Source organism: Saccoglossus kowalevskii, chromosome 1 (genome assembly GCF_978046115.1).
Source record: "Saccoglossus kowalevskii chromosome 1, keSacKowa6.1, whole genome shotgun sequence".
Taxonomy (NCBI): Eukaryota; Metazoa; Hemichordata; class Enteropneusta; family Harrimaniidae; genus Saccoglossus; species Saccoglossus kowalevskii.
The window spans coordinates 38,772,150-38,796,138 of record NC_140641.1 but is presented as its reverse complement, the minus strand read 5'-3'; the positions used below and the strand labels follow the sequence as shown (position 1 = coordinate 38,796,138).

General features: G+C 37.6%; 1 protein-coding gene across 5 annotated transcripts in view; it reads right to left on the bottom strand.

Moving 5' to 3' along the window:
* Positions 1 to 23,989, bottom strand: part of LOC100369159 (phospholipid-transporting ATPase IF-like) — an 87,878-nt gene that overhangs the window by 51,260 nt on the left and 12,629 nt on the right. For all 5 annotated transcript variants that reach the window (XR_014930045.1, XM_085501951.1, XM_085501952.1 and 2 more), the window contains exons 2-4: positions 13,770 to 13,889; positions 9,481 to 9,570; positions 6,648 to 6,728 (exon numbers count right to left, since the gene is read on the bottom strand). Coding sequence is in view for 4 of the 5 variants with exons in the window: in XM_085501951.1 (XP_085358077.1) it covers positions 6,648 to 6,728; positions 9,481 to 9,570; positions 13,770 to 13,889 (291 nt within the window). In the remaining variant the exon portion in view is untranslated. The remainder of the gene's footprint in view (positions 1 to 6,647; positions 6,729 to 9,480; positions 9,571 to 13,769; positions 13,890 to 23,989) is intronic.

Below are 23,989 nucleotides of genomic sequence, written 5' to 3'. Positions count from 1 at the left end.
CTCTCAATGGGGCCCGCCTGTGTAATAAAGCCCTTGAACAGATCGGAGATTGTCGGGTCATCCGAAATGTTTTTGCCTAGGCTTAGTTTGAGTACAGAGTTGATCGCCGATTCATAGTTTTCTACTGTCCCCGGTTTCAACTTTTTTTCGTTGATCAAATAAGAAAAAAAAACTCCGCTACTTGGGGCAAAGAGGGATAGAGTGGATGTATATCCCCTGCAAGACACCAATTACGAAATTTTTCCCAGTGGTATTGATACAATCTATTTGAGGAATCCCTAAGCCCGGCCGTCGTTGTTTGCGACACTTGGCTTGAAAACCCTTGCGCAATTCTAAATTGCTGGATAGTTTCCACACGTGAAGTTGGTACAGCTCCGGGTTGGTTGGTGTATAACCGCCGGGTTGTGTCAACGTGATTTCTTGTGGCAGGCTTCTCGGATGGTCCGTTAGCAGAGACAGCAGTAACGGAAACCAAGTCTGAGACGGCCAGTTCGGTGCCACTAGAATCATGTGCGAGTTCTCCGATTGTTCCAGTTTTTGTAACGTTCGGTGGATCAATGGAAATGGTGGGAATGCGTAACTGAACATTCCGCCCCACTCCATCTGAAGTGCGTCCCACGTCAGTGACTGTTTGTCCGGATAACGCGTCACAAAAACGGGACGTTTTTTGTTTTCCGGTGTTGCAAACAGATCTACCTGGGGTTCCCCCCACATGTCGAACACTAGGTTTACTGCCGTCTGTGACAGCTCCCATTCTGTGTCGTCGTAGGGTTTCCCCCGGGATAGCGAGTCCGCTACACCGTTTTGGACTCCCGGTATATGTTTGCACAGCTCGACTTTGTTTTGTGCACACCACTTTAGCACTGCTACAGCATGGTCGTTTAACGACTGATTTCGTTCCCCCTTCCTTGTTGAGGTAAGCTACTACAGTCTGATTGTCGGATCTTATTAACACGGCCCGGTTTTTTACCGCTTTTTTGAAGGATTGCAGGGAGAACTGCACCGCTAGCATTAACAGCCGGTTTATGTGAAATTTCCTTTGTTTTTCGTTCCACTGACCGTGTGCAATCCCGTCCATGCAGTGCCCTCCCCAGCCCGTCATGGATGCGTCCGTCACCAACGTTACTGTCGGTTTCGCCTTGTCCATGGGAATCCCCGCCGTGAGGTTCTTGAGGTTGCCCCACCACGGAAGTGATTCCAGAAAGGCTGGTGTGAACAGTACCGGTTTTTCGTATTTTATCCCGTCCTTTGATAGTCGCATTTTTAACTGTGCGTCTAACACTAGGCATTGGATCGGTCTGGACTGTAGTGCCGCTCTCGGTACTAAGCCCCTCATCGAAGTTAACATCCCCACTAGTTGCATTACCTGGCGTAGTGTGGCTTGTTTTTGTTTTAGAAATGATTGTATCATTTTTTGTACATTGTCGATTCTGTGCTGGGCTGGTCGGATCATGCCTTTCTCCGCATCCATGCCCAGAAAGATTATTTTCTGCGTCGGTATTAATTCTGATTTTTCCATATTTATCAGAAAACCTAGCTTTAGCAGTAGACTGACAGTCCGCTCGGTTGATTGACAAATCAGGTTCCGATTTTGACTTTTTATCAGCCAGTCGTCTAAGTAGGGGTTGACGTCTGCTGCGTTCTTGTGCAGTAACGCCACCACTGTGCGTAGAACTTTTGGAAACAGAAGTGGGGCTGACGTCAGGCCGAAAGGTAGGACGGTGTACTGATACGTTACACCGTTCACCACGAATCGTAACAAGCGCCTGCTTTCTGTGTGTATTGGTATGTGCAGGTGAGCGTCGGTCAAGTCGAGGGACGTCATCCAGTCCCCTTTTTGAATTGACGCTCTCACTAGTGCCGGAGTTAACATTTTGAACGTTTCTTTCTTCACAATTTTGTTCAACTCCTTTAAATCCAGCACCAGCCTGTACCCACCGTTGGATTTCTTGACGGGAAATAACCTCGAGATGAAAGAATTTTTCGGGTTTTGTACCCGCTGAATTACCTTTTTTTCGAGTAGTATTTCCACGCTTTCTTTCAGTATTGTTGACTGAGTAGAGCCCGGTTTCCCCGAAATACATGTTCTTTTTTCGCATTTCGGTTCTTTTATCAACGGTATTCGATAACCGTGTGTTATTATCGATATCACATACGGATCGTTTATCGTTTCTTTCAACCGGGGAATACATTTCTGCAGACGCAGTGCCACCGGCGTCGAGGGACTCACCAACCCTCGGTCGCTTGTGGCGGTATACATTGACATCGCCGATTTCTCCATTTCCCCCTGGAGTGAATGCGGCGTTATATCCCCGTTTAACGTCCTTCCCCCCTTTTTTTTCCAACCTGGAGGGGAGTAGGGACTCTGCCTTACGGGTTTCTGTTTTTTCACCGGTCGATGCGTCATTCTCCCTAGGTCCACGCATTCGGCCGGTTGTTTGTTTATACGATCGCCCACCGACCTGAGGTGCGGCCGACCGTGTTTTTGTTGTTGTGCACGATTGAGTTCCCGCCATCCTGGGCACTGAACAAAATCGCTTAATGCACGATGTTTTGCACGACTTGGTTCCCGCCGACCTGGGCACTGAACCGAATCGTCTAATGCAAGTGGTATATGTGTAAGGGGATCTGTGGTTTGATTTGTTTGACAAAAATACTCGGAGACTTGAGTAATATTTGACATGTTTAATCGCACCTTGTTTTGATACATTACCATATTTGCTGACGTATAGTCAGGAAGACTTTTTAGTGTTACCAGTCTGTTTCGAGAATTGTTTATTCTGTCGCTGCTGGTCTCCACTTTTTCCTTTTGCCTGATTCGGGTTTGCCTTTGCGTTTCCCTTGGGCTGACCCGTAGTAGCTTGGTTAACTGGCTTCACCTTGGTCGCGATGCTCTGCTTGTTATTAGCGGCTTGCTTGGCTTTAAAGGCGCCTTCGATCATCACACGGTTAACTTTTGCCGCTGCTTTCTCATCCAACTTAGAATTCACAGCGCTGAGTTTTCCGTCGAATAATTTGGTCCCTCTGAAATCGATCGTCGCCAATTCGTTCTTGATTTCAGCGTTGGCGGCTGTCTTTAGCATAGCGGACCAAACTGCTGCACGGCGAGAGTGTTGAATAGTCGTTCGTAACTGGAGATGACTCTGTATTATGTCAGCGTCGACGACGTTAGTAGCGACCAACAGCGGCTCTAATGTGCTAAACAGTTCATCCTTGGTGATGTTGCCTGTTTTGAATTTTGCTAACTGAATTTGTGTAGTAGTAGTGAAAAATTCTCTATGGCTTAATGCAAGAGAAGTGTCCCAAACGTTGTTTTCCAATCTACATAGCGTTGACTGGGACAGGCAATACGGGAAGTAAACTTGTGGTTTGCCAAGTGGATGTTTCGTTATACTTCCTTCGGCGACCATTTCCCGGACGCATGGCTCCAGTTCTGGTGGTTGTACGCCGAGAGGTCGTTCGTGCAGGCTGGCGTCGGTACCGACCGGTGTTTTCCACTCATCAGCGGGCGGTATAACTTTTTGGTAGCGTCTGCTCCAATCGTCCCGGTTAGTCCCCAAGAAGTCGTCCTTGGTGGCTGTAGCGGTTTTCTCGGTAACTTCACGATCCCATTTGCCTCCTCCGACCACGCCCTGTGTCAGTCGAGGAGACCATGGTAGCATTGCTGAAGTCGCAAAAGTGTCCTTTTTCGGCAGTGTAGACAAACCGATCGAGAAACGTGGGGCGTCCGCCATCGGTGGAATCGGTAGAAGTAAGATTTTCTTGACCATAACCGCACCTTTCGTGATAGCATCGGAGCGGATTTTGAATTCGGGGTCCTCCTTGTCGGTACCACTCGCTGTTGTGGTTTTCGACGAGCCGGCCTCCCCCGCGTTGCTTGTAGCATCTTCAGTAGAAAAAATCACGCCTGCCTCAGCCAGTGCGTCTTCAACATTTTCTCGCACCACTGTTGTGTAGGATTTTTTCTTTTCCGCCTGGAGAGCGCTGACACTCCATGCTTTTGGTGGTACCTCTTCGTCTACTGGGTTTTCCAAAACTTTAATTTTTCTGGTCAGTAGATCCACCTTGTTCTGTAAATGAGCTATAACACTTTGCTCATTGTCAGTCTCCTTTGGACGTTTTTGGTTGGGTTCGTCTGCCAATAGTTCGTCCCCAGTGTTGGTAGGTACCGATGAAACCGAAGACTCCTCCAAATGACGTTTTTTGGATTTCTTCTTTCCTGATTTTCCCGTTGACTTGCGTAGGCGGGAATCCCAGTTCCAAGTTTCTATCGGCCAGGCGAAGCAAACACCGCAGTTGATGTGCCCATTACATTTTCTGCCACATGGAATGCAAATACGGTGATCATCGTAAGTGAGCATCGATATATGGCACTCTTCACACTTTCGTCCGAAAGTGTTTGAATCCGAAGTGCTGGGATGAACGGTGTTCAACTCTCCGGTATCCATATTTTCCGCCATCTTGAAACTGAAGGCGGGCTTTTGAGTTTCGTTACTAAAACTACAATTTTTTACTCAAGGTGACTAAGTACGAAGTTCTTGATGTCCACAAGAGCTTCCTGACACACTAATAGTTCGGTGGCTGTGTTGATGGGTGGTAACAATGTATTTCCACCGCAAAAACAATGATATTTTGGCAAGCCCAAATTTCAACCGTGAATCAATCTCGTGGTTAAAAATGGAAGTATGCAAATCAGATGACAGGGGAAGGACGCCCCCTACGGGAGCTATCCACTGTTATTTCGATTTTATTTAACCAGTATATATGATAATTGGCAATTATCCCATTTGTTTATGAAATTAAAATTTCATTAACCAAAGGGGTTAGTATGCAATACTCTGTAATAAACATATATTGGGGTCACGAGATGATTTTTTAAGATAAGAGACTCTCTAATGTCATGGAAAATTGGTATTTTTACACTCTGGTTTCTATGGTGGAATTATTATGGATATGAATCCTTATTTTGTTACAACATTTAAAAACTGAGTGAGTTTCCGGGGTGAAACTGTTGCATAACATACAGTAGGTATTTCACCCAAACTATCACATTTATTCACAGTGTTTCTGCCAGAGCACTGGTTTGTGTCATTTGACGCAAAAAATAAATAAATATTGTCCCTCAAAAATAACAGTTTGGGGTCACATGGATGCACTGATATCATTATCCGGAAATCAGACAGTGATGCGTGTGTTTGTATACTTGGGAATGTTTTACAATTGTTTATATTGCTGCATGTGTATGTGATTTGATTGATAGTTTCATGTTATGCTGTGTCTATTTCGTCTGTTACATGGTGAAAATCAATTCATTCTGAAATAAATTGTTGCTATTATATCTTTGAGGCCGCATACCAAATTGATTTATACCAAGTTTTATTTTCATGGTGAGTCAATGTTCAATGTAGTTGGAAGTCAAACACAAGAATATGCCGGGAATTTACACTAACTGTCATTTACTTCGAATCCGTATCATGACAAACTCTGATAGCAAAAGGATTAATGAATAAAATGACTTTCAGTTCGTTGCAACAATGCGCTTGCTAATGGATGTGATGTCCTGTTATGACAAAACAGAGTTTCGTTTTTGCGAAAAGCCGACAACAGCATCGCAATGGTCCAAGTTTCCGTTAACAGGTGCCATTGCAAAATGTGGACTTTCTATTCAGAATCATATAAATCCAAAATGTGTATTAGACTGCAACCAAGTGGACACACTGTCTCTGATCTCTGGTGAGGGACCCATTATTACTATTATTATTGACTTGACAATGTTGTTTTTTAAGAACAGTCCAAGCATAACTTCCCTACCCATTCTTACACCATAAATTCAGATGGTATGTAAATTGTATTGTAATAAAACGTGTGTATTTTTATGAACATGTTGGTTTCTTCATTGTAAAAAGTGTTGCGAAAATCAATGACAACTCATTTCATATTTTTTATTCTTCAAAATGACATAATATTACCCGAGCCCGGACACGAAACGAAAGATGTAATTTGATTATTTTTTCATAGGTGGTAAGATGGTCACAATGTTAAACCCCCAAAAAATATTTTTTTCTGAGGTGGTCTTCGAGTATAAGCCCACCCCTTACTTTCCCCGATTTTACATGTTGAGGCCCTGGGCATACATCGGGGAAATACAAAGTGCATATTTCAATGCAAAATGTTATAGTATGGGTGAATTTGAAGACTGAATTGTTTATGTTTGAATTTAACCCCATGGTATGACAGAAAAACAAAGATTGCACATTTTGTTCTGTTTTTGGAGTAACTTGCTGTTTTATGTAACTTGTTCGCCTTGTTGTACATATCCATGAACATATCACATTGCATGTACATGATGGTGTATATATGGTATATATTTGTGTTCTTTGCTGGAATGTCAGTTGATGAGCATTTTTAGGGATTTTGCTCTGATGGAAGGTTCAGTAGTGAAATTTGGTATATTTTGCTGGAAAGTCAGTTGATTTGGGGGGGAATTTTTGGGGGGGTTGTCCTGTTATTCAAAGTTTCAGCAGTGAATGACTTGTTTGTTTGCTCATGGAACTATAATGCTAGACATCGTTTTTAAAATCTCTTCTCTATCATGATAACTGAGACCGTATTGATAAGATAAATAATCATATAATAATCTACTTTACCTGTTTGACAGCTGTAACTGAGATAACAAATAAAAGAGGAAGTAATGTAGTCCATGGGCTCACCGGACTATCGATGGTTAACTAGAAATTAAATCAAAAATGAAAATTAATCTTTGAACTTCCTCAACTCTTAGCTCCAAATTTTTTTGATTATTTGAGGAAAATTTTTTCACATTTTCTGTAATTCTCACTGAATTCAATCTTAATTTTGGACCAACTAGACACAATGTGACACTGATTCTAGATTTCGATCAAAAATGTTCGCAACATTTCATGAATGACTTAAAGGGTTAATCTTGAGTATGAGGTACCGGGAACATGAGGTTATAATTTCAAATATTGTATATTTAGTTGACTAGGAGGACTGCCCTAAGCAAATAGATTTGGTGGGACTTAACCTCAAAGAGAAGATTTCATGCACAAGTTTTTTACTGCATAACAAGTGTAGCTGATTACTTGTGATCTGAGTTTCACAACTACCAATACATTACAAATATAATTTAGTTGCTTTATAGCGTCAATATTTCTCTTCAATTGTGGATACAATGGGTTATAGAGTAGTGGGAACTTTCAGTTTAATCGCTGCATGGCTTCATGAAGGCAAAGTCTATATTTAATCAAGGTCTGATTTACCAATAACATCATATCGTATAGCATAGTTCATATATCATGTCACTGTGACTAATAGGTGATTTTCCGTACAGTTGCGAGATCTCGCGAGATGCATGAAAGACGCGCGTCGAACGTCTGCCGCAAAAATCGAATGATTTGATTTTGAACGAGAATTTCTTTATTTCGTAGCTTACATTGACCGGCCGATCTTGACAGAGGAATATTGCTTCCGAATACCCTTACTTAAGCGAAATTGACCATCATCAAATGTGGACAGCACATTATTAAGCATGGAAATGTTCCCGAAATACTTTCGCGTTTGTCGAATCCCACGCGATGTTTGACGCGACTACGACGCTATGACCTTTGTTTGTCCTGTTTTTTCGTTCGATTTCACGCATAACGCGTGATTCTCGCAGTGAACGGAAAATGGTCTATTATTTATGAAGATGTGCAATTCAAACCAATAAGTAAACAAAGACTAGAACAGTGCCACATAATTATGAGTGTTTAGGTATTGAAATGATTTAGCAAGGGCTTTGTTTAAACAATAAATTAGGGGATACATAACAAATCACTGACCCCCCACAGTGAAGTAACTTAGATACAGTGGAAATTTGTGCTTTTGTATAATTAAGTCTGACAGATATTTGATTTGCTAGTTTGTTATTTACTAGCTTTCCTGGTAGTACCATAGCAACTCTCTGGTTGCTATGTGATTAATAGCAACTCCTTGATTGCTATGCAAATATTCATATTTGGACATGTCCCACAAACACTTACAGTTTGAGGACATTTTCACTTTATATTAGTTACATGTATTATAATAAAACTTAAGACACAAGACTTTTTTTGTATCTGGTATACATGTGTTTTATAATAGGCGAGTCAGAAAAAAATGTTTGCCTGGCACCAATGTGCCCTCTAAATTGATATGCCACACTAGTGGTGGACAGAAATTTGCTGTGACAACTAGTCATTGACAATAAAGAAAATCATACATTAATATATTGATTCTGAAAAACATCTTACTAGTTACAAAATTTGTAATTTGGTAAAATTAAATTCACAATTTATAAAGCAAATGTAAAAATGAAAGGAATCCGGGACCACAACATTTTAGTTTTTCCTTTAAGTCATCTACAGTCATATACAACTTAATTTTTTTTTCTTTCGGACCTCTCTTTCTAACAGTCAAACAGTTGTTTTTGCAGAATTCCTTTTTGACTTGTGTTGGGCTCTTTGTCTGGCACAAGTATTATTTGTATCAATTACACATATATACAAAAAAACAATTTGTTGAGGAAGCAATTGGAAACAAATATTAGCCAAAATAATATACACTTTAAGTTAATTTACAAGTGTCAGTCATTTATTTTCTCTTTAGTAAAAAAAACAACAAAATTTAATTCTGCTGATTCTGTATTTTCAATCATTTTTTTAATTTAAACAAAATTGAATACGAAAACTGTACAAGCAGTTGCCCATATAGTGAGAATTCCACTGTATTCATAATAGGCAATGTGCATGACCTTCAAAAGGTTATACATCCTCATATTTTCTGGGGGAACAAATTTACTTTCAATGAGAATTCTCAATTACTTCAAAGAAAATGCATGCAGTTGTCATAGAAGTTCAAAACATTGTTAAACATGAAAACAATGTATACCGATAATACTGGGAAATTATTGCTGTCAGAATTAGCAGGATGTGTACACTACAGTGGTCATGTATAAACAGATAATGAATACACTTACCTGTACAATGACACTACAGTGGTCATGTATAAACAGATAATGAATACACTTACCTGTACAATGACACTACAGTGGTCATGTATAAACAGATAATGAATACACTTACCTGTACAGTGGTCATGTATAAACAGATAATGAATACACTTACCTGTACAATGACACTACAGTGGTCATGTATAAACAGATAATGAATACACTTACCTGTACAGTGGTCATGTATAAACAGATAATGAATACACTTACCTGTACAATGACACTACAGTGGTCATGTATAAACAGATAATGAATACACTTACCTGTACAGTGGTCATGTATAAACAGATAATGAATACACTTACCTGTACAGTGGTCATGTATAAACAGATAATGAATACACTTACCTGTACAGTGGTCATGTATAAACAGATAATGAATACACTTACCTGTACAGTGGTCATGTATAAACAGATAATGAATACACTTACCTGTACAATGCCAATTATTAAGAAATAAAAATTTGCAATTCTTCTAAATTGTTCAAATAAGTTTTTAGGTAGGAAAGTTAGTATTGTATACTGCAAGAGAATTAAAAAATGTTGTTAATTATTTGCATAAGGGAAGTGGTGGGAAACACAATGACTATCACAATGTTTGCATTAATATGACAAATATGAGAATAATTTCTGTAAATGATTATATGGACATTTATGTTTGCAATAGGCCATGTTCAAAACACTAAAGATCTAGACATCTAGTTTCTACAAAGTAAATACACCAGACCACTGACCTAGGTGTGATAGTACCAATAAGACCACTGACCAAGCCAGCATATTGACAGCCAGACCATTGACCTGGCCAGCATAGTGCCAACTTGACCTAGCCGCCATATTGACAGCCAGACCACTGACCTACATTTGTAGTCGGCATATTGACAGTCAGACCACTGACCTATCAGCATAGTGCCAACTTGACCACCGACGTGGCCGGCATATTGACAGCCAGACCACTGACCTAGTTGGCATAGTGACAGCCAGACCTTTGACCTAGCCAGCATAGTGTCGTCTAGACCACTGACTTAGCCAGCATAGTGCAAACTTGACCACTGACATAGCCGACATATTGAAAGCCAGACAACTGACCTAGTCGGCATAGTGACTGCCAGACCTTTGACCCAGCCGGCATAGTGTCATCTAGACCACTGACTAGGCAGCATAGTGCAAACTTGACCACCGACTTAGCCAGCATAGTGCCAACTTGACCACTGACTTAGCCAGCATAGTGCCAACCTGACTACCGACTTAGCCAGCATAGTGCCAACTTGACCACTGACTTAGCCAATGCAATGCAAGTGTTGGATTACCAATGCAAGTGTTAGATTATCAAGTGTTGGATTACCAATGCAAGTGTTGGATTACAAATGCAAGTGTTGGATTACCAATGCAAGTGTTGGATTACCAATGCAAGTGTTGGATTACCAATGCAAGTGTTGGATTACCAATGCAAGTGTTGGATTACCAATGCAAGTGTTGGATTACCAATGCAAGTGTTGAATTACCAATGCAAGTGTTGGATTACCAATGCAAGTGTTGGATTACCAATGCAAGTGTTGGATTACCAATGCAAGTGTTGGATTACCAATGCAAGTGTTGGATTATCAATGCAAGTGTTGGATTACCAATGCAAGTGTTGGATTACCAATGCAAGTGTTGGATTACCAATGCAAGTGTTGGATTACCAATGCAAGTGTTGGATTATCAATGCAAGTGTTGGATTATCAATGCAAGTGTTGGATTATCAATGCAAGTGTTGGATTATCAATGCAAGTGTTGGATTACCAATGCAAGTGTTGGATTATCAATGCAAGTGTTGGATTACCAATGCAAGTGTTGGATTATCAATGCAAGTGTTGAATTACCAATGCAAGTGTTGGATTATCAATGCAAGTGTTTGATTACAATTGCAAGTGTTGGATTACCAATGCAAGTGTTGGATTACCAATGCAAGTGTTGGATTATCAATGCAAGTGTTGAATTACCAATGCAAGTGTTGAATTACCAATGCAAGTGTTGGATTATCAATGCAAGTGTTGGATTACCATTGCAAGTGTTCGATTACCAATGCAAGTGTTGGATTATCAATGCAAGTGTTGAATTACCAATGCAAGTGTTGGATTATCAATGCAAGTGTTGGATTACCAATGCAAGTGTTGGATTACCAATGCAAGTGTTGGATTATCAATGCAAGTGTTGGATTATCAATGCAAGTGTTGGATTATCAATGCAAGTGTTGGATTACCAATGCAAGTGTTGGATTACCAATGCAAGTGATGGATTACCAATGCAAGTGTTGGATTACCAATGCAAGTGTTGGATTACCAATGCAAGTGTTGGATTACCAATGCAAGTGTTGGATTACTAATGCAAGTGTTGGATTATCAATGCAAGTGTTGGATTACCAATGCAAGTGTTGGATTATCAATGCAAGTGTTGAATTATCAATGCAAGTGTTAGCTTATAAATTTCGTAAGTTCAACACGTATTGAAAAAGTTGCAAAAATTTAATGGTTTACTCTATGTTACTGGATAAGAGTAAATTACAAAGTGTTTATTGAACGCCTTTGTGTTCATGTAAATTAATGCATGTGTTCAGGCCGGCTGTGTCATAGTGAGACCAGCTGTTCAGCCAAAATTTCATTGTTTCCTCGGATTGGTGTGGTATGATTCAGCAAATTATGTTCTATTCATGATTACAATTGTGATCCTTGATGCTTAGCATAAAAATTATAATGAAAATACCAAAACTATGGAACACAATGAGCTATAACTGCAAGTTCATCCAGTTACAACAGTTGATGATAGTTAAGCTGATGAAGTACATGACATAACTCACCGACTGTAAAAATTTAGCTCTTAGCACATGTACATGTACAACAAGTCACTTGTCAATGACTTAGTTCCCATTTGTATTATAGGCATAAGATATCGCACTACTACAGAGACGATATCGATAATACCAACCCACATGTATGCAATTTTGATCCATTTTGGCCTCAAAATGGATGTCATTTTGGCCTTAAAATGGATGCCATGTTGAATCGGATCATGAAACAAACTCACACGTGCAAGTCTAATATAATGTCTAATGTATGTGTAAATTATGAATTTGATGGGTCCAAGCATGTACAAGAAACTGCTGGATACATACATTGTATGGATAAACACATACATGCATGCACACAAGGAGGTCAATCTACATTGTATAGGCCTCTTCTTTCAGACTGTGTCCAAACAGGGGATAAAAATACATGTGAAGTGCTTACTTGTTTTGTTTTAATTAAAATCAAAGAAAGCTTAGAAAGAACTCCCGTGTGCTGAGAGTATTGGAGACACATTAAAAATTAATTCAAAATTACTTGAACTTGAGATATTGATGGAATAGCTGAAAACTAATTATGCAAATAAGGTAACTAATATGAACAGATTTAGGTGTAAAACTAATAAGGTCTGCACAATGTAAAAGATTTTCATAATATAATATCTATGTACCAAGTTTCATTGAAATGTGATTAGAACCAACAAAATATTAATTATTATGCTAATTAGTGAATTAATATGAACAGATTTTAACCCAAAATTATTCAGGCTGCCTATTATCCTAGAGCATTTATGTACCAAATGTTATTCAAATGTGATGATCAGTACTTGAGATACAAGTATTAATTAATTAATTAATTATGTTAATTAGGTGATTAAGAAGCATAAATATTTACCAAAACCTAATATGGTGTATAGTCCTAGATTCATTGAAATGTGGTGATGAATACTCTTTAAAAGTGTCATTAAAATCCAATGAGTAGTTCTTTAGATATCAGTGCAACAGCCATGGAACAGCAAAAAATTAACTAATTATGAAATTAGGTAATTAATATGCGAAATTATTTACCCCAAAATTAATCAGGTCTCTGCATAGTCCTAGAAGATCTATGTTGCAAGTCTCATTGAAATGTGATGATTAGTACTTGAGATATCAGGTGAAAAGCTGAACATTAACTAATTATGCTAATAAGGTAATTAATATGCACAAATATTTACCCAAAAATTAATTAGGTCTCTGCACAGTCCTCAAGTAACTATGTACCAGGTTTCATTGAAATGTGATCATTATTGCTTGAAATATCAAAAGCTAAAAATTAATTAATTATGCAAATTAGGTAATTAATATGTACTGAAATTACCCTAAAAACTATCAGGTCTGTGAAGTGTCATATGTCATCTATGTACCAAGTTTTATTGAAATGTTATGATTAGTACTTGAGATATCAGTGGAAAAGCCGAAAATTGATTAATCATTATGTAAATTAGGTAATTAATATAAACCGATTTTTACCAAAAACTAATCAAATCTGTACATTAGTTCAGAGCATCCATGTGCAAAGTTTCATCAAAATCCAATAAGTGGTTCTTCAGATATCAGTGGAACAGGCATGGAACAGCTAAAAATCAGCTAATTATTATGTAAATTAGCTAATTAATATTCATGGATTTTCACCAAAACCTAATCAACTCTGCGCATTATTACAGAGCATCTATGTACCAAGTTTGATTAGTGGTTCTTGAGATAACGGTGGAACAAAAAAAGTGACATACATACATACATACATACAGACATACAGACATACAGACAGGGTAGCTGCAAAGACTCCCTTTTGTGCTTCGCACACGGGAGTCAAAAACAACAGAAATGTGCATTGCATGCCAACATAACCTAGTTTTACCTTGGAAGTTTTGATTTGATTGCTAGGAAACTTTTCTTGCACAAATTCTTCATAACCTGGTGTTATTTTATGATTTATAAAGACAGTCCTCTGTGGAGGTTGAGGCAGTGAAGAACAGCCCTAAAAAGAAACAAAAACACTGAAATGTAAGGCAAATATTAACAATATAAGGTGATGAGGTCCAGTCCTCAAATTATGCAACTATGATTATATCCATTCAGACATACATTTATGTTCCATATTTTAATGTAAAAACATACATGCACAGTGATGTATAAATATAGGCTGGATACTGCAAAATTCTTCTTTTATTTGGAATTTATTTTTGCTGAACGGATGATTCAGTGAAAATAAAATCCAGAAATATAATTTTTTGTATATTTTACATTCAACAAAACAGCCAAAGTCTTTTCAGCAAAAATAAATTTCCCCTAAAATAAAATATTTTCAGTGCTCTTTTCAACACTGACCAAACACCACAATGTACAGATACATTGTTGTCAGGACCAGTACATCTTGATTATGATTCTGATTTGTACCTCCAAATTACAGATTGGGACTGAACCGTATTAAAAATATACATGTAATTCAGGCATTTGTTTATTAATATTCTGTGACTTTGATACACAAGACCTCTTTTTCATTGTCTATATATTGTTCAAAAAAATTAACGTTTCACTCCGGATGCAGTGTTTGAACACAAATGCAACCGATTTTTATGAACTACAGCCGATACCTCACGATAGAACAATCAGCTACATTGTACCATGAAATGTGCCTTCGAACAGGATTAATTGATTGGGAAAAAAATCTTCAAAAACTAAAATGTAATTTTGTGACACTGTTTGAGGCACAAATAAAAATGTTGTGATTTCCTGTGTATTTACACTTATTTTGCTTATAAAATGTGAATTTCATTTTACTAAAATTACAAATTCCACAACTATCATAAGATGCGTTTTTTTCAAGATCACTACATCAACGCATGATTTGCTGTTGTGTGAATCAGCTGAACAACTTGCACCAGAGCAAACGTGTGTATCAGTAGCACGTCACAGTGGATTAGGGACACATGCAATTCTCCCAGGGCAGGCTGAAAACAGTGAAATTATTGTACATCTGTCCTCATGAGAAGTGTTAATCCTGGGTGTTATCTATCTTGACAGTGAACTTTGCACAGAAATGTGTTAAGAATATTCCATTGGAGGTACATGCACTGCATGGGAAAGGTATTTTTAGGAATTACAGAGTAAAATTGTAATTATAGCAAAAATGAAGACTCATAGTACTGTATATAACAAAATCATGAATAGGACATACTGTTCATTATAAATGATTTTCCAAAGGCTGCAGTAGTTTACACATCAAAGTAATGGTATCTTTGACAGCACATCAGACTGTTGATAGAAGAGATCACATAGTGGTTTTCTAATTTTAAAAGCACACGTCGTCGGATGCTTGTCTGAAAGAAACATTGCTAACTGACTAAGTATATTTTTGCTCACTAAAGGGCCTTATTGGTGTTTGAATGATGTATACAGCAATAGGACCTTAATTTAACATATGCCATTTAGTTTATCAGCATATTTATTTGAGATGTACTTCTAATACGGTACATGTATTCAAGTGAAATGCACCATGGAACTACAATTCACATATTTCAACATGTTTTTAAGGTGTCCATACATGAGTTAACACCATTGCAGTACTGAATTGTGTTAATCTCCTAAAGCTTAGTGACCTTTGAAACAAAGGCCCTGTAATCATATGCCTCAACAATTATCAAGTCTACATGTGTAACATTGCATGACTTACAATGTACAACTGTATAGAACATTGAGTAAATGTCCAATTATAAATATAACACTAGGAAAAAATAGCTAGCCAATATTTCACATTGCGCATATTCAGTATAGTCTGAATTTCAAAATAAAATATGGAAAAAATTATGTCTGGTTTCATCTTTACAAATTAAAGCATACAACTGGGGTTTTAGGGAGAGTTAATCAAACTAATTTGTATGAAAATGGCCATTACACTACTACCGGGTAGTAAGTTTCAAAATCATCAAATTTTGAAGGATTGAAATCAGAAAATGGGCAAAGCTCAGTTTCATTTTTACTATCAAGATTTAGTCCAATCTTATTTTGTTTGTTTATATTATCAATATATAACCACAAAATTGGATATGTGTAACAATGAATACTCCTGAAATGATTTTAGGATACAATTATAAAATAAAAATGCCCATGTGTTGAGATTGCATTCATGGAGGTCAAAATACACAAACTAGGATTTTCTTCTGACCTGGTCGCCTGACATAGGGCTTAAAGACAGCAGAATTCACTCAGTGAATTTAGTAAAATTTCATCTTCAAAATTTACAGTCGAGAAAACAGTACCTGGTATATGCTATACTGTCTGGATTGTGCAAAAAAAAAAAAATTTTGTATTTGAATAATAATGACATGCAAGTCACTATCGCAACAAGATTGAATTCAACTACAAAACTGCACATAAATGAATGTACCATGGTCAATTTAGCAAAATAACGATAGATATATATAGCTGTAATTAAATTAGTATCAACTATGACAAACAACTATGCACTGACAGTTTGAGAACATAAAACATCTTTACTAACTAATATATCAGATTTTTCGTTACATCCTCCAAGTATTTGTTTTTAAAATGTATATGTATAAATAAAATAAGGATATAATATAAAATTCGTTAGAAAAACTGACACGTGTAATGTACCAGGGAGGTCAAAATTGTTAAGTAGTCTAAAAATTCATCAGTTTTTTCATATTGACTTTAATATACTACATGTACAAATGTACATGTATATCCTCGGGTGGAAAACACATTTGACATTTCCATGGAAACATGCATCAAGTAGCCTTCATTATCACCTGCAGTTTAATATGTTATTTGTATACATGTAGTATTAAATTATGTTGTATCTAGTACCTATCCACACTACAATTAATCGCATTTCTGTCATCATCGTGTACATGATAACCATAGTAACAGCCTGCATCACACAAATAGTACATCTCATATGGTCCTAAAATCCATGTCAGACAAATGACGTACTGTAGAACACTGCAATGATAATTTTCCCTCATATTTTTCTCACAATAAACAGAATATTTATGGCAATATATGCATTAACATAGATTTTTGTGTTCTTAAAAGCCTATATACATGTATGTATATAATATACTTGTAAATGAAATTATTTTGTATGCTGCAATAACCAATGTTGTACCTTGATCATTCAAAATACATACAAATACCAGACATTTTTACAAGGGTCATGGCAATGTAATTTAAGTTAATGATTTCCAAGTTAAATGTTGACATGCATTTTTTTACTGTAAGCTTTGGTTCCTGTAACACATTTTAGAACAGTTTCAATGTTGATATGTGGCAATTCATACCATATGTACATGCAACACAAAAGAGATTGTTTTAATTCACATACTCATATTCTGTTTGTATGATTTATGAGTTTGTACATTTTTGCATTTTTTAAAAATGTGTCTAAAGTTTACAACAAATTATTTTCAATTTGAGGTCTATTTATATGGAAATAAGTTGAATAATATGCACCAAAAACCTGAACAAGTCATTAGATTTCTTTGATTTATTATCGGTTAAAGTGTTTCCAGCCATATTTTTGGATCCAGGGATGAGGAAGCAAGATTTAAATTATTTCAATCATACATGTCCATCATATGGAGTTCACCCAAAACAACAATACAAGTCTCTTGCATCCCAGATGACTTTATAGATTACTAACCCTTAACCTTTGTATTTTCAAGTCATATACATGTACATAATGACTCACAACTTAATAACTTTACACAGATTGCCTGAATTCATTACTCATACTTATTTTAACCTAAAAAAACAAAAAACTAACATACCTTCATATTTTGCAAGAAAACAATAATTAAGTTAATGGGTTTCTCAGTCTTTCCATTGATTGTGATACATGAGTTGTTGGCAACACATTTCTATAGTTACCCAAGAACTGATAAAGTTTTACATTACAAATTATTCATATTAATCTCAGATTACATATTATTTATGTGTATATCCATATTTCATGAATTTGTGCAAAATAACAAAACAAAATTTAATCAGACTGACCCGCACTATATTTTGTCTCTATCAATTATTTAGGATACAATGTCAGAGATGACAGAATTAACGAGAATTGTCACATGTCAATGACAAGATAGTCATTTACATTGTTTTTATTGAACCTTCAAAGTACTACATGTATAAAGGTTATTAAAATCAAATCATTTGATATGAGACTCTGAATAAAATAAGATATTTGCCCAGGTTCATTAGTTTTGTTTTATAATTTATCATTAGTAGACAGGGATACGTGTAACAGTAGACAGGGATATGTGTTAACAGTAGACAGGGATATGTGTTAACAGTAGACAGGGATATGTGTTAACAGTAGACAGGGATATGTGTTAACAGTAGACAGGGATATGTGTTAACAGTAGACAGGGATATGTGTTAACAGTAGACAGGGATATGTGTTAACAGTAGACAGGGATATGTGTTAACAGTAGACAGGGATATGTGTTAACAGTAGACAGGGATATCTGTTAACAGTAGACAGGGATATGTGTTAACAGTAGACAGGGATATGTGTTAACAGTAGACAGGGATATGTGTTAACAGTAGACAGGGATATGTGTTAACAGTAGACAGGGATATGTGTTAACAGTAGACAGGGATATGTGTTAACAGTAGACAGGGATATGTGTTAACAGTAGACAGGGATATGTGTTAACAGTAGACAGGGATATGTGTTAACAGTAGACAGGGATATGTGTTAACAGTAGACAGGGATATGTGTTAACAGTAGACAGGGATATGTGTTAACAGTAGACAGGGATATGTGTTAACAGTAGACAGGGATATGTGTTAACAGTAGACAGGGATATGTGTTAACAGTAGACAGGGATATGTGTTAACAGTAGACAGGGATATGTGTTAACAGTAGACAGGGATATGTGTTAACAGTAGACAGGGATATGTGTTAACAGTAGACAGGGATATGTGTTAACAGTAGACAGGGATATGTGTTAACAGTAGACAGGGATATGTGTTAACAGTAGACAGGGATATGTGTTAACAGTAGACAGGGATATGTGTTAACAGTAGACAGGGATATGTGTTAACAGTAGACGGGGATATGTGTTAACAGTAGACGGGGATATGTGTTAACAGTAGACGGGGATATGTGTTAACAGTAGACGGGGATATCTGTTAACAGTAGACGGGGATATCTGTTAACAGTAGACGGGGATATGTGTTAACAGTAGACGGGGATATGTGTTAACAGTAGACGGGGATATGTGTTAACAGTAGACGGGGATATGTGTTAACAGTAGACGGGGATATCTGTTAACAGTAGACGGGGATATGTGTTAACAGTAGACGGGGATATGTGTTAACAGTAGACGGGGATATGTGTTAACAGTAGACGGGGATATGTGTTAACAGTAGACGGGGATATGTGTTAACAGTAGACGGGGATATGTGTTAACAGTAGACGGGGATATCTGTTAACAGTAGACGGGGATATCTGTTAACAGTAGACGGGGATATCTGTTAACAGTAGACGGGGATATCTGTTAACAGTAGACAGGGATATCTGTTAACAGTAGACAGGGATATCTGTTAACAGTAGACAGGGATATCTGTTAACAGTAGACATGGATATGTGTTAACAGTAGACATGGATATGTGTTAACAGTAGACATGGATATGTGTTAACAGTAGACATGGATATGTGTTAACAGTAGACAGGGATATATGTTAACAGTAGACAGGGATATCTGTTAACAGTAGACAGGGATATCTGTTAACAGTAGACAGGGATATCTGTTAACAGTAGACAGGGATATCTGTTAACAGTAGACAGGGATATCTGTTAACAGTAGACAGGGATATGTGTTAACAGTAGACAGGGATATATGTTAACAGTAGACAGGGATATCTGTTAACAGTAGACAGGGATATCTGTTAACAGTAGACAGGGATATGTGTTAACAGTAGACAGGGATATGTGTTAACAGTAGACAGGGATATGTGTTAACAGTAGACAGGGATATGTGTTAACAGTAGACAGGGATATGTGTTAACAGTAGACAGGGATATGTGTTAACAGTAGACAGGGATATGTGATAACAGTAGACAGGGATATGTGTTAACAGTAGACAGGGATATGTGTTAACAGTAGACAGGGATATGTGTTAACAGTAGACAGGGATATGTGTTAACAGTAGACAGGGATATGTGTTAACAGTAGACAGGGATATGTGTTAACAGTAGACAGGGATATGTGTTAACAGTAGACAGGGATATGTGTTAACAGTAGACAGGGATATCTGTTAACAGTAGACAGTGATATCTGTTAACAGTAGACAGGGATATCTGTTAACAGTAGACAGGGATATGTGTTAACAGTAGACAGGGATATGTGTTAACAGTAGACAGGGATATGTGTTAACAGTAGACAGGGATATGTGTTAACAGTAGACAGGGATATGTGTTAACAGTAGACAGGGATATGTGTTAACAGTAGACAGGGATATGTGTTAACAGTAGACAGGGATATGTGTTAACAGTAGACAGGGATATGTGTTAACAGTAGACAGGGATATGTGTTAACAGTAGACAGGGATATGTGTTAACAGTAGACGGGGATATGTGTTAACAGTAGACGGGGATATGTGTTAACAGTAGACGGGGATATCTGTTAACAGTAGACGGGGATATGTGTTAACAGTAGACGGGGATATGTGTTAACAGTAGACGGGGATATGTGTTAACAGTAGACGGGGATATGTGTTAACAGTAGACAGGGATATCTGTTAACAGTAGACAGGGATATGTGTTAACAGTAGACAGGGATATCTGTTAACAGTAGACAGGGATATGTGTTAACAGTAGACAGGGATATCTGTTAACAGTAGACAGGGATATGTGTTAACAGTAGACAGGGATATCTGTTAACAGTAGACAGGGATATCTGTTAACAGTAGACAGGGATATGTGTTAACAGTAGACAGGGATATGTGTTAACAGTAGACAGGGATATCTGTTAACAGTAGACAGGGATATCTGTTAACAGTAGACAGGGATATGTGTTAACAGTAGACAGGGATATGTGTTAACAGTAGACAGGGATATCTGTTAACAGTAGACAGGGATATGTGTTAACAGTAGACAGGGATATCTGTTAACAGTAGACAGGGATATGTGTTAACAGTAGACAGGGATATGTGTTAACAGTAGACAGGGATATGTGTTAACAGTAGACAGGGATATGTGTTAACAGTAGACAGGGATATCTGTTAAAGCGCGGCTCCGCAATCCCAGGAATTGCACCAGTGCATCATGGGAAATGTAATTTGCATGGTCCGCCCAGTTGTTTACTTGGTACACAGCTGTTATCATTTCAACTGAAGGCGTTAATTCCGTAAGCTAACGTCATGCATTACGCTATTATCTGATTTGAAAGGACTTGCTGAATCCCGTTGTTCGACGTTCACTGGGCCTACGCACTCTTTTGAAAGCCGTTTTCTGTGTTTGTTTCGCTCGTGGTCGACTGTAAAGCACAATTTCTGTAAATGGCGTGACGGCATTGTAAGGTTCTCTCTGAATTGAGCTCATGCCTTTGCTTTCTTGTTATTGTACTAATATGTTACAAGTGCGACCTTTTTATACAATGTATTTATTCATTCACTCGCTGCTATTAGGCGTCGTTTATACAAAAAGTATTGGACGATGCTCGGACGACGAAATGCGTGGACTGACGAAAGATACATCCAGCGCAAGTCACAACTTATGAGGGCTGATGACGTTGTGGTCACACAAAAAGAAGTGATGCCGGAGTGTGTTGTAAGACAGATACGCGGACTGTATCCCAATCTTCCAGGCGTGCCTTATATGGGTCATCTCTGGTACTGAAAAATATGTGTCTTTCATTGATACAAACGAACCAAACGGCCCTTTTCAGGGCCAACAAATATTCCAAAAAGAGAACTACCGTATTGTCAATTACTTGCATCATGAAAAAAAACTGTAGTTTATTTGAATGACTTACACAATGTAGTTGTCGTACAACGTTTGCCATAATGTGTCTTGTCGGCTCGGCAATAATGACGTTATGCAACGTCAAAAAAACAAAAACAAAAAAAAACTTTATTATACGTATACGGCTGTGCGGCACGGGTCCGACGCCAAATATACATAAATATATGCGCGGCTCATACTAGTACGTGACAAAAAGGGCTAAATATTTCACTGCGGGGACATGTTTCAGGGAACATTATAATTTTTTGTGAGACCTTTCAATTTATTTATTTCGAGAACGAAGAGAAATTTGAGAAGCATACTCGACATATTGTAGGGGACGTATTTGGGACTCCCTCGACTCTTTTCATCGATATCAGAGTGAAACCCATTTTTTTTACAGCCCTGCATGGAACTATAAACCAGTTCCATGAGCCCTGTAACCGCGAATGTCTTTCTTTGCGCACACACACAACAGAAATTATTGGTATGTTTACGCAAAGTCCCTCCCCTCTCGCGCACACCCCAGCTCGTGCGATTCGCACTCGCTCGGGTCGGACCGCTTCGTGGAGCGCCATCGTCCCCTGAGATGAGAGGACGGACAAACAGCTCACAGCATATCATTTCTTATTAGCTCCACGATATCACTTACATGATCAACTCCGTAATTATATAAACATACCTAGAGATTGAACAAATAACTCGGGATTAACACCTTACATTTGCATAAATCCATGACTGACAGCCAGTTTGAGCAGTCAAAACGACTGTTTGAATCATGCTTTTCTGTCGCTTTTACGCGGAAATCGCACTGACATCGCACCGAACTCGTAAATTAACATCGCAGTTGTATCGCGGACATATTCATGTTTGTGTACGACATGAAAATAAAGCACCACAGGCGTTAAGATTGCCGAAAAGAGTGATTTTGCGGAGCACCTCGAAGAGATGTTTCACGCTTGAGTGTCATTTGCATACTGAAAAGTGGCGGCCATCTTTCCTTTTATACACCCAGACCCGCGGTTTAACAGTAGACAGGGATATGTGTTAACAGTAGACAGGGATATGTGTTAACAGTAGACAGGGATATGTGTTAACAGTAGACAGGGATATGTGTTAACAGTAGACAGGGATATGTGTTAACAGTAGACAGGGATATGTGTTATCAGTAGACAGGGATATAACCAACAGTCAGTGACTATAACCAATGAGGCAAGCTACGCTGGCATAGTACAATGCATCTTCAATTGTATGACCTCATGTATTGTTTCTAGAATATTTGCTCATTAACTGTGAACTGCACTAGAATACATTTTCAAAACCTTTAGAATTCTAAAAAGATTATTTAAAGGGCATGAACTGAGCTTTGTTCATTCATTTGTGTACATGTACATTTGTGTATAGCGTAAATCACTGTAATTTCACAACACAAATTGAATATATCGAGAAAAATGCCAAATTTTAAAGCAGTGACAATTTTTTAACAGATTCAGTGATTTTCGTAAAAATGACACATGTTGTGCAAGATGAATATACCTAGTAAAATATACATGTAAATTGCACCTAAAAGGAGAATTTTTGTTTCGACTAATATAATTTTTCCACCACCATTTTTCTCCTTTTTACATATTTGTCTTTTTAATTATAACATAATTTCCCATTGGCTACAGGTATTGATTGAAATCTGTGAAAATTTGGGATATTACATGTATTTTGTGAAAAGTGACTTAGTTGACTTTGGCATTAAAGGTTAAACATTTCCAGCTATTTGCATGGTATTAGCATTAAATATACACCATGTGACATGACATAATTCAAGTGACTGACATTTTACCCTGTGTTTTGGACAGGAGTTTAATTATGCATACATTATATTCATTCAAAATTCTTGTTTTCATAAATCACTTGTAGACATATTTATTAGCAGTCCCTCATTGAACTGGAACCTATTAGAGTGCAAATTACACATTCCTGTTTCTACTTGTATTCCCTGGAGGAAGAATTCCCCTTTGGTATATGAAACCAACATATAATATGTTTGCAGGTAACATTATGTGTTTTAAAGAAATGCATACAGACATGAATGGCAATACTGACCACTTT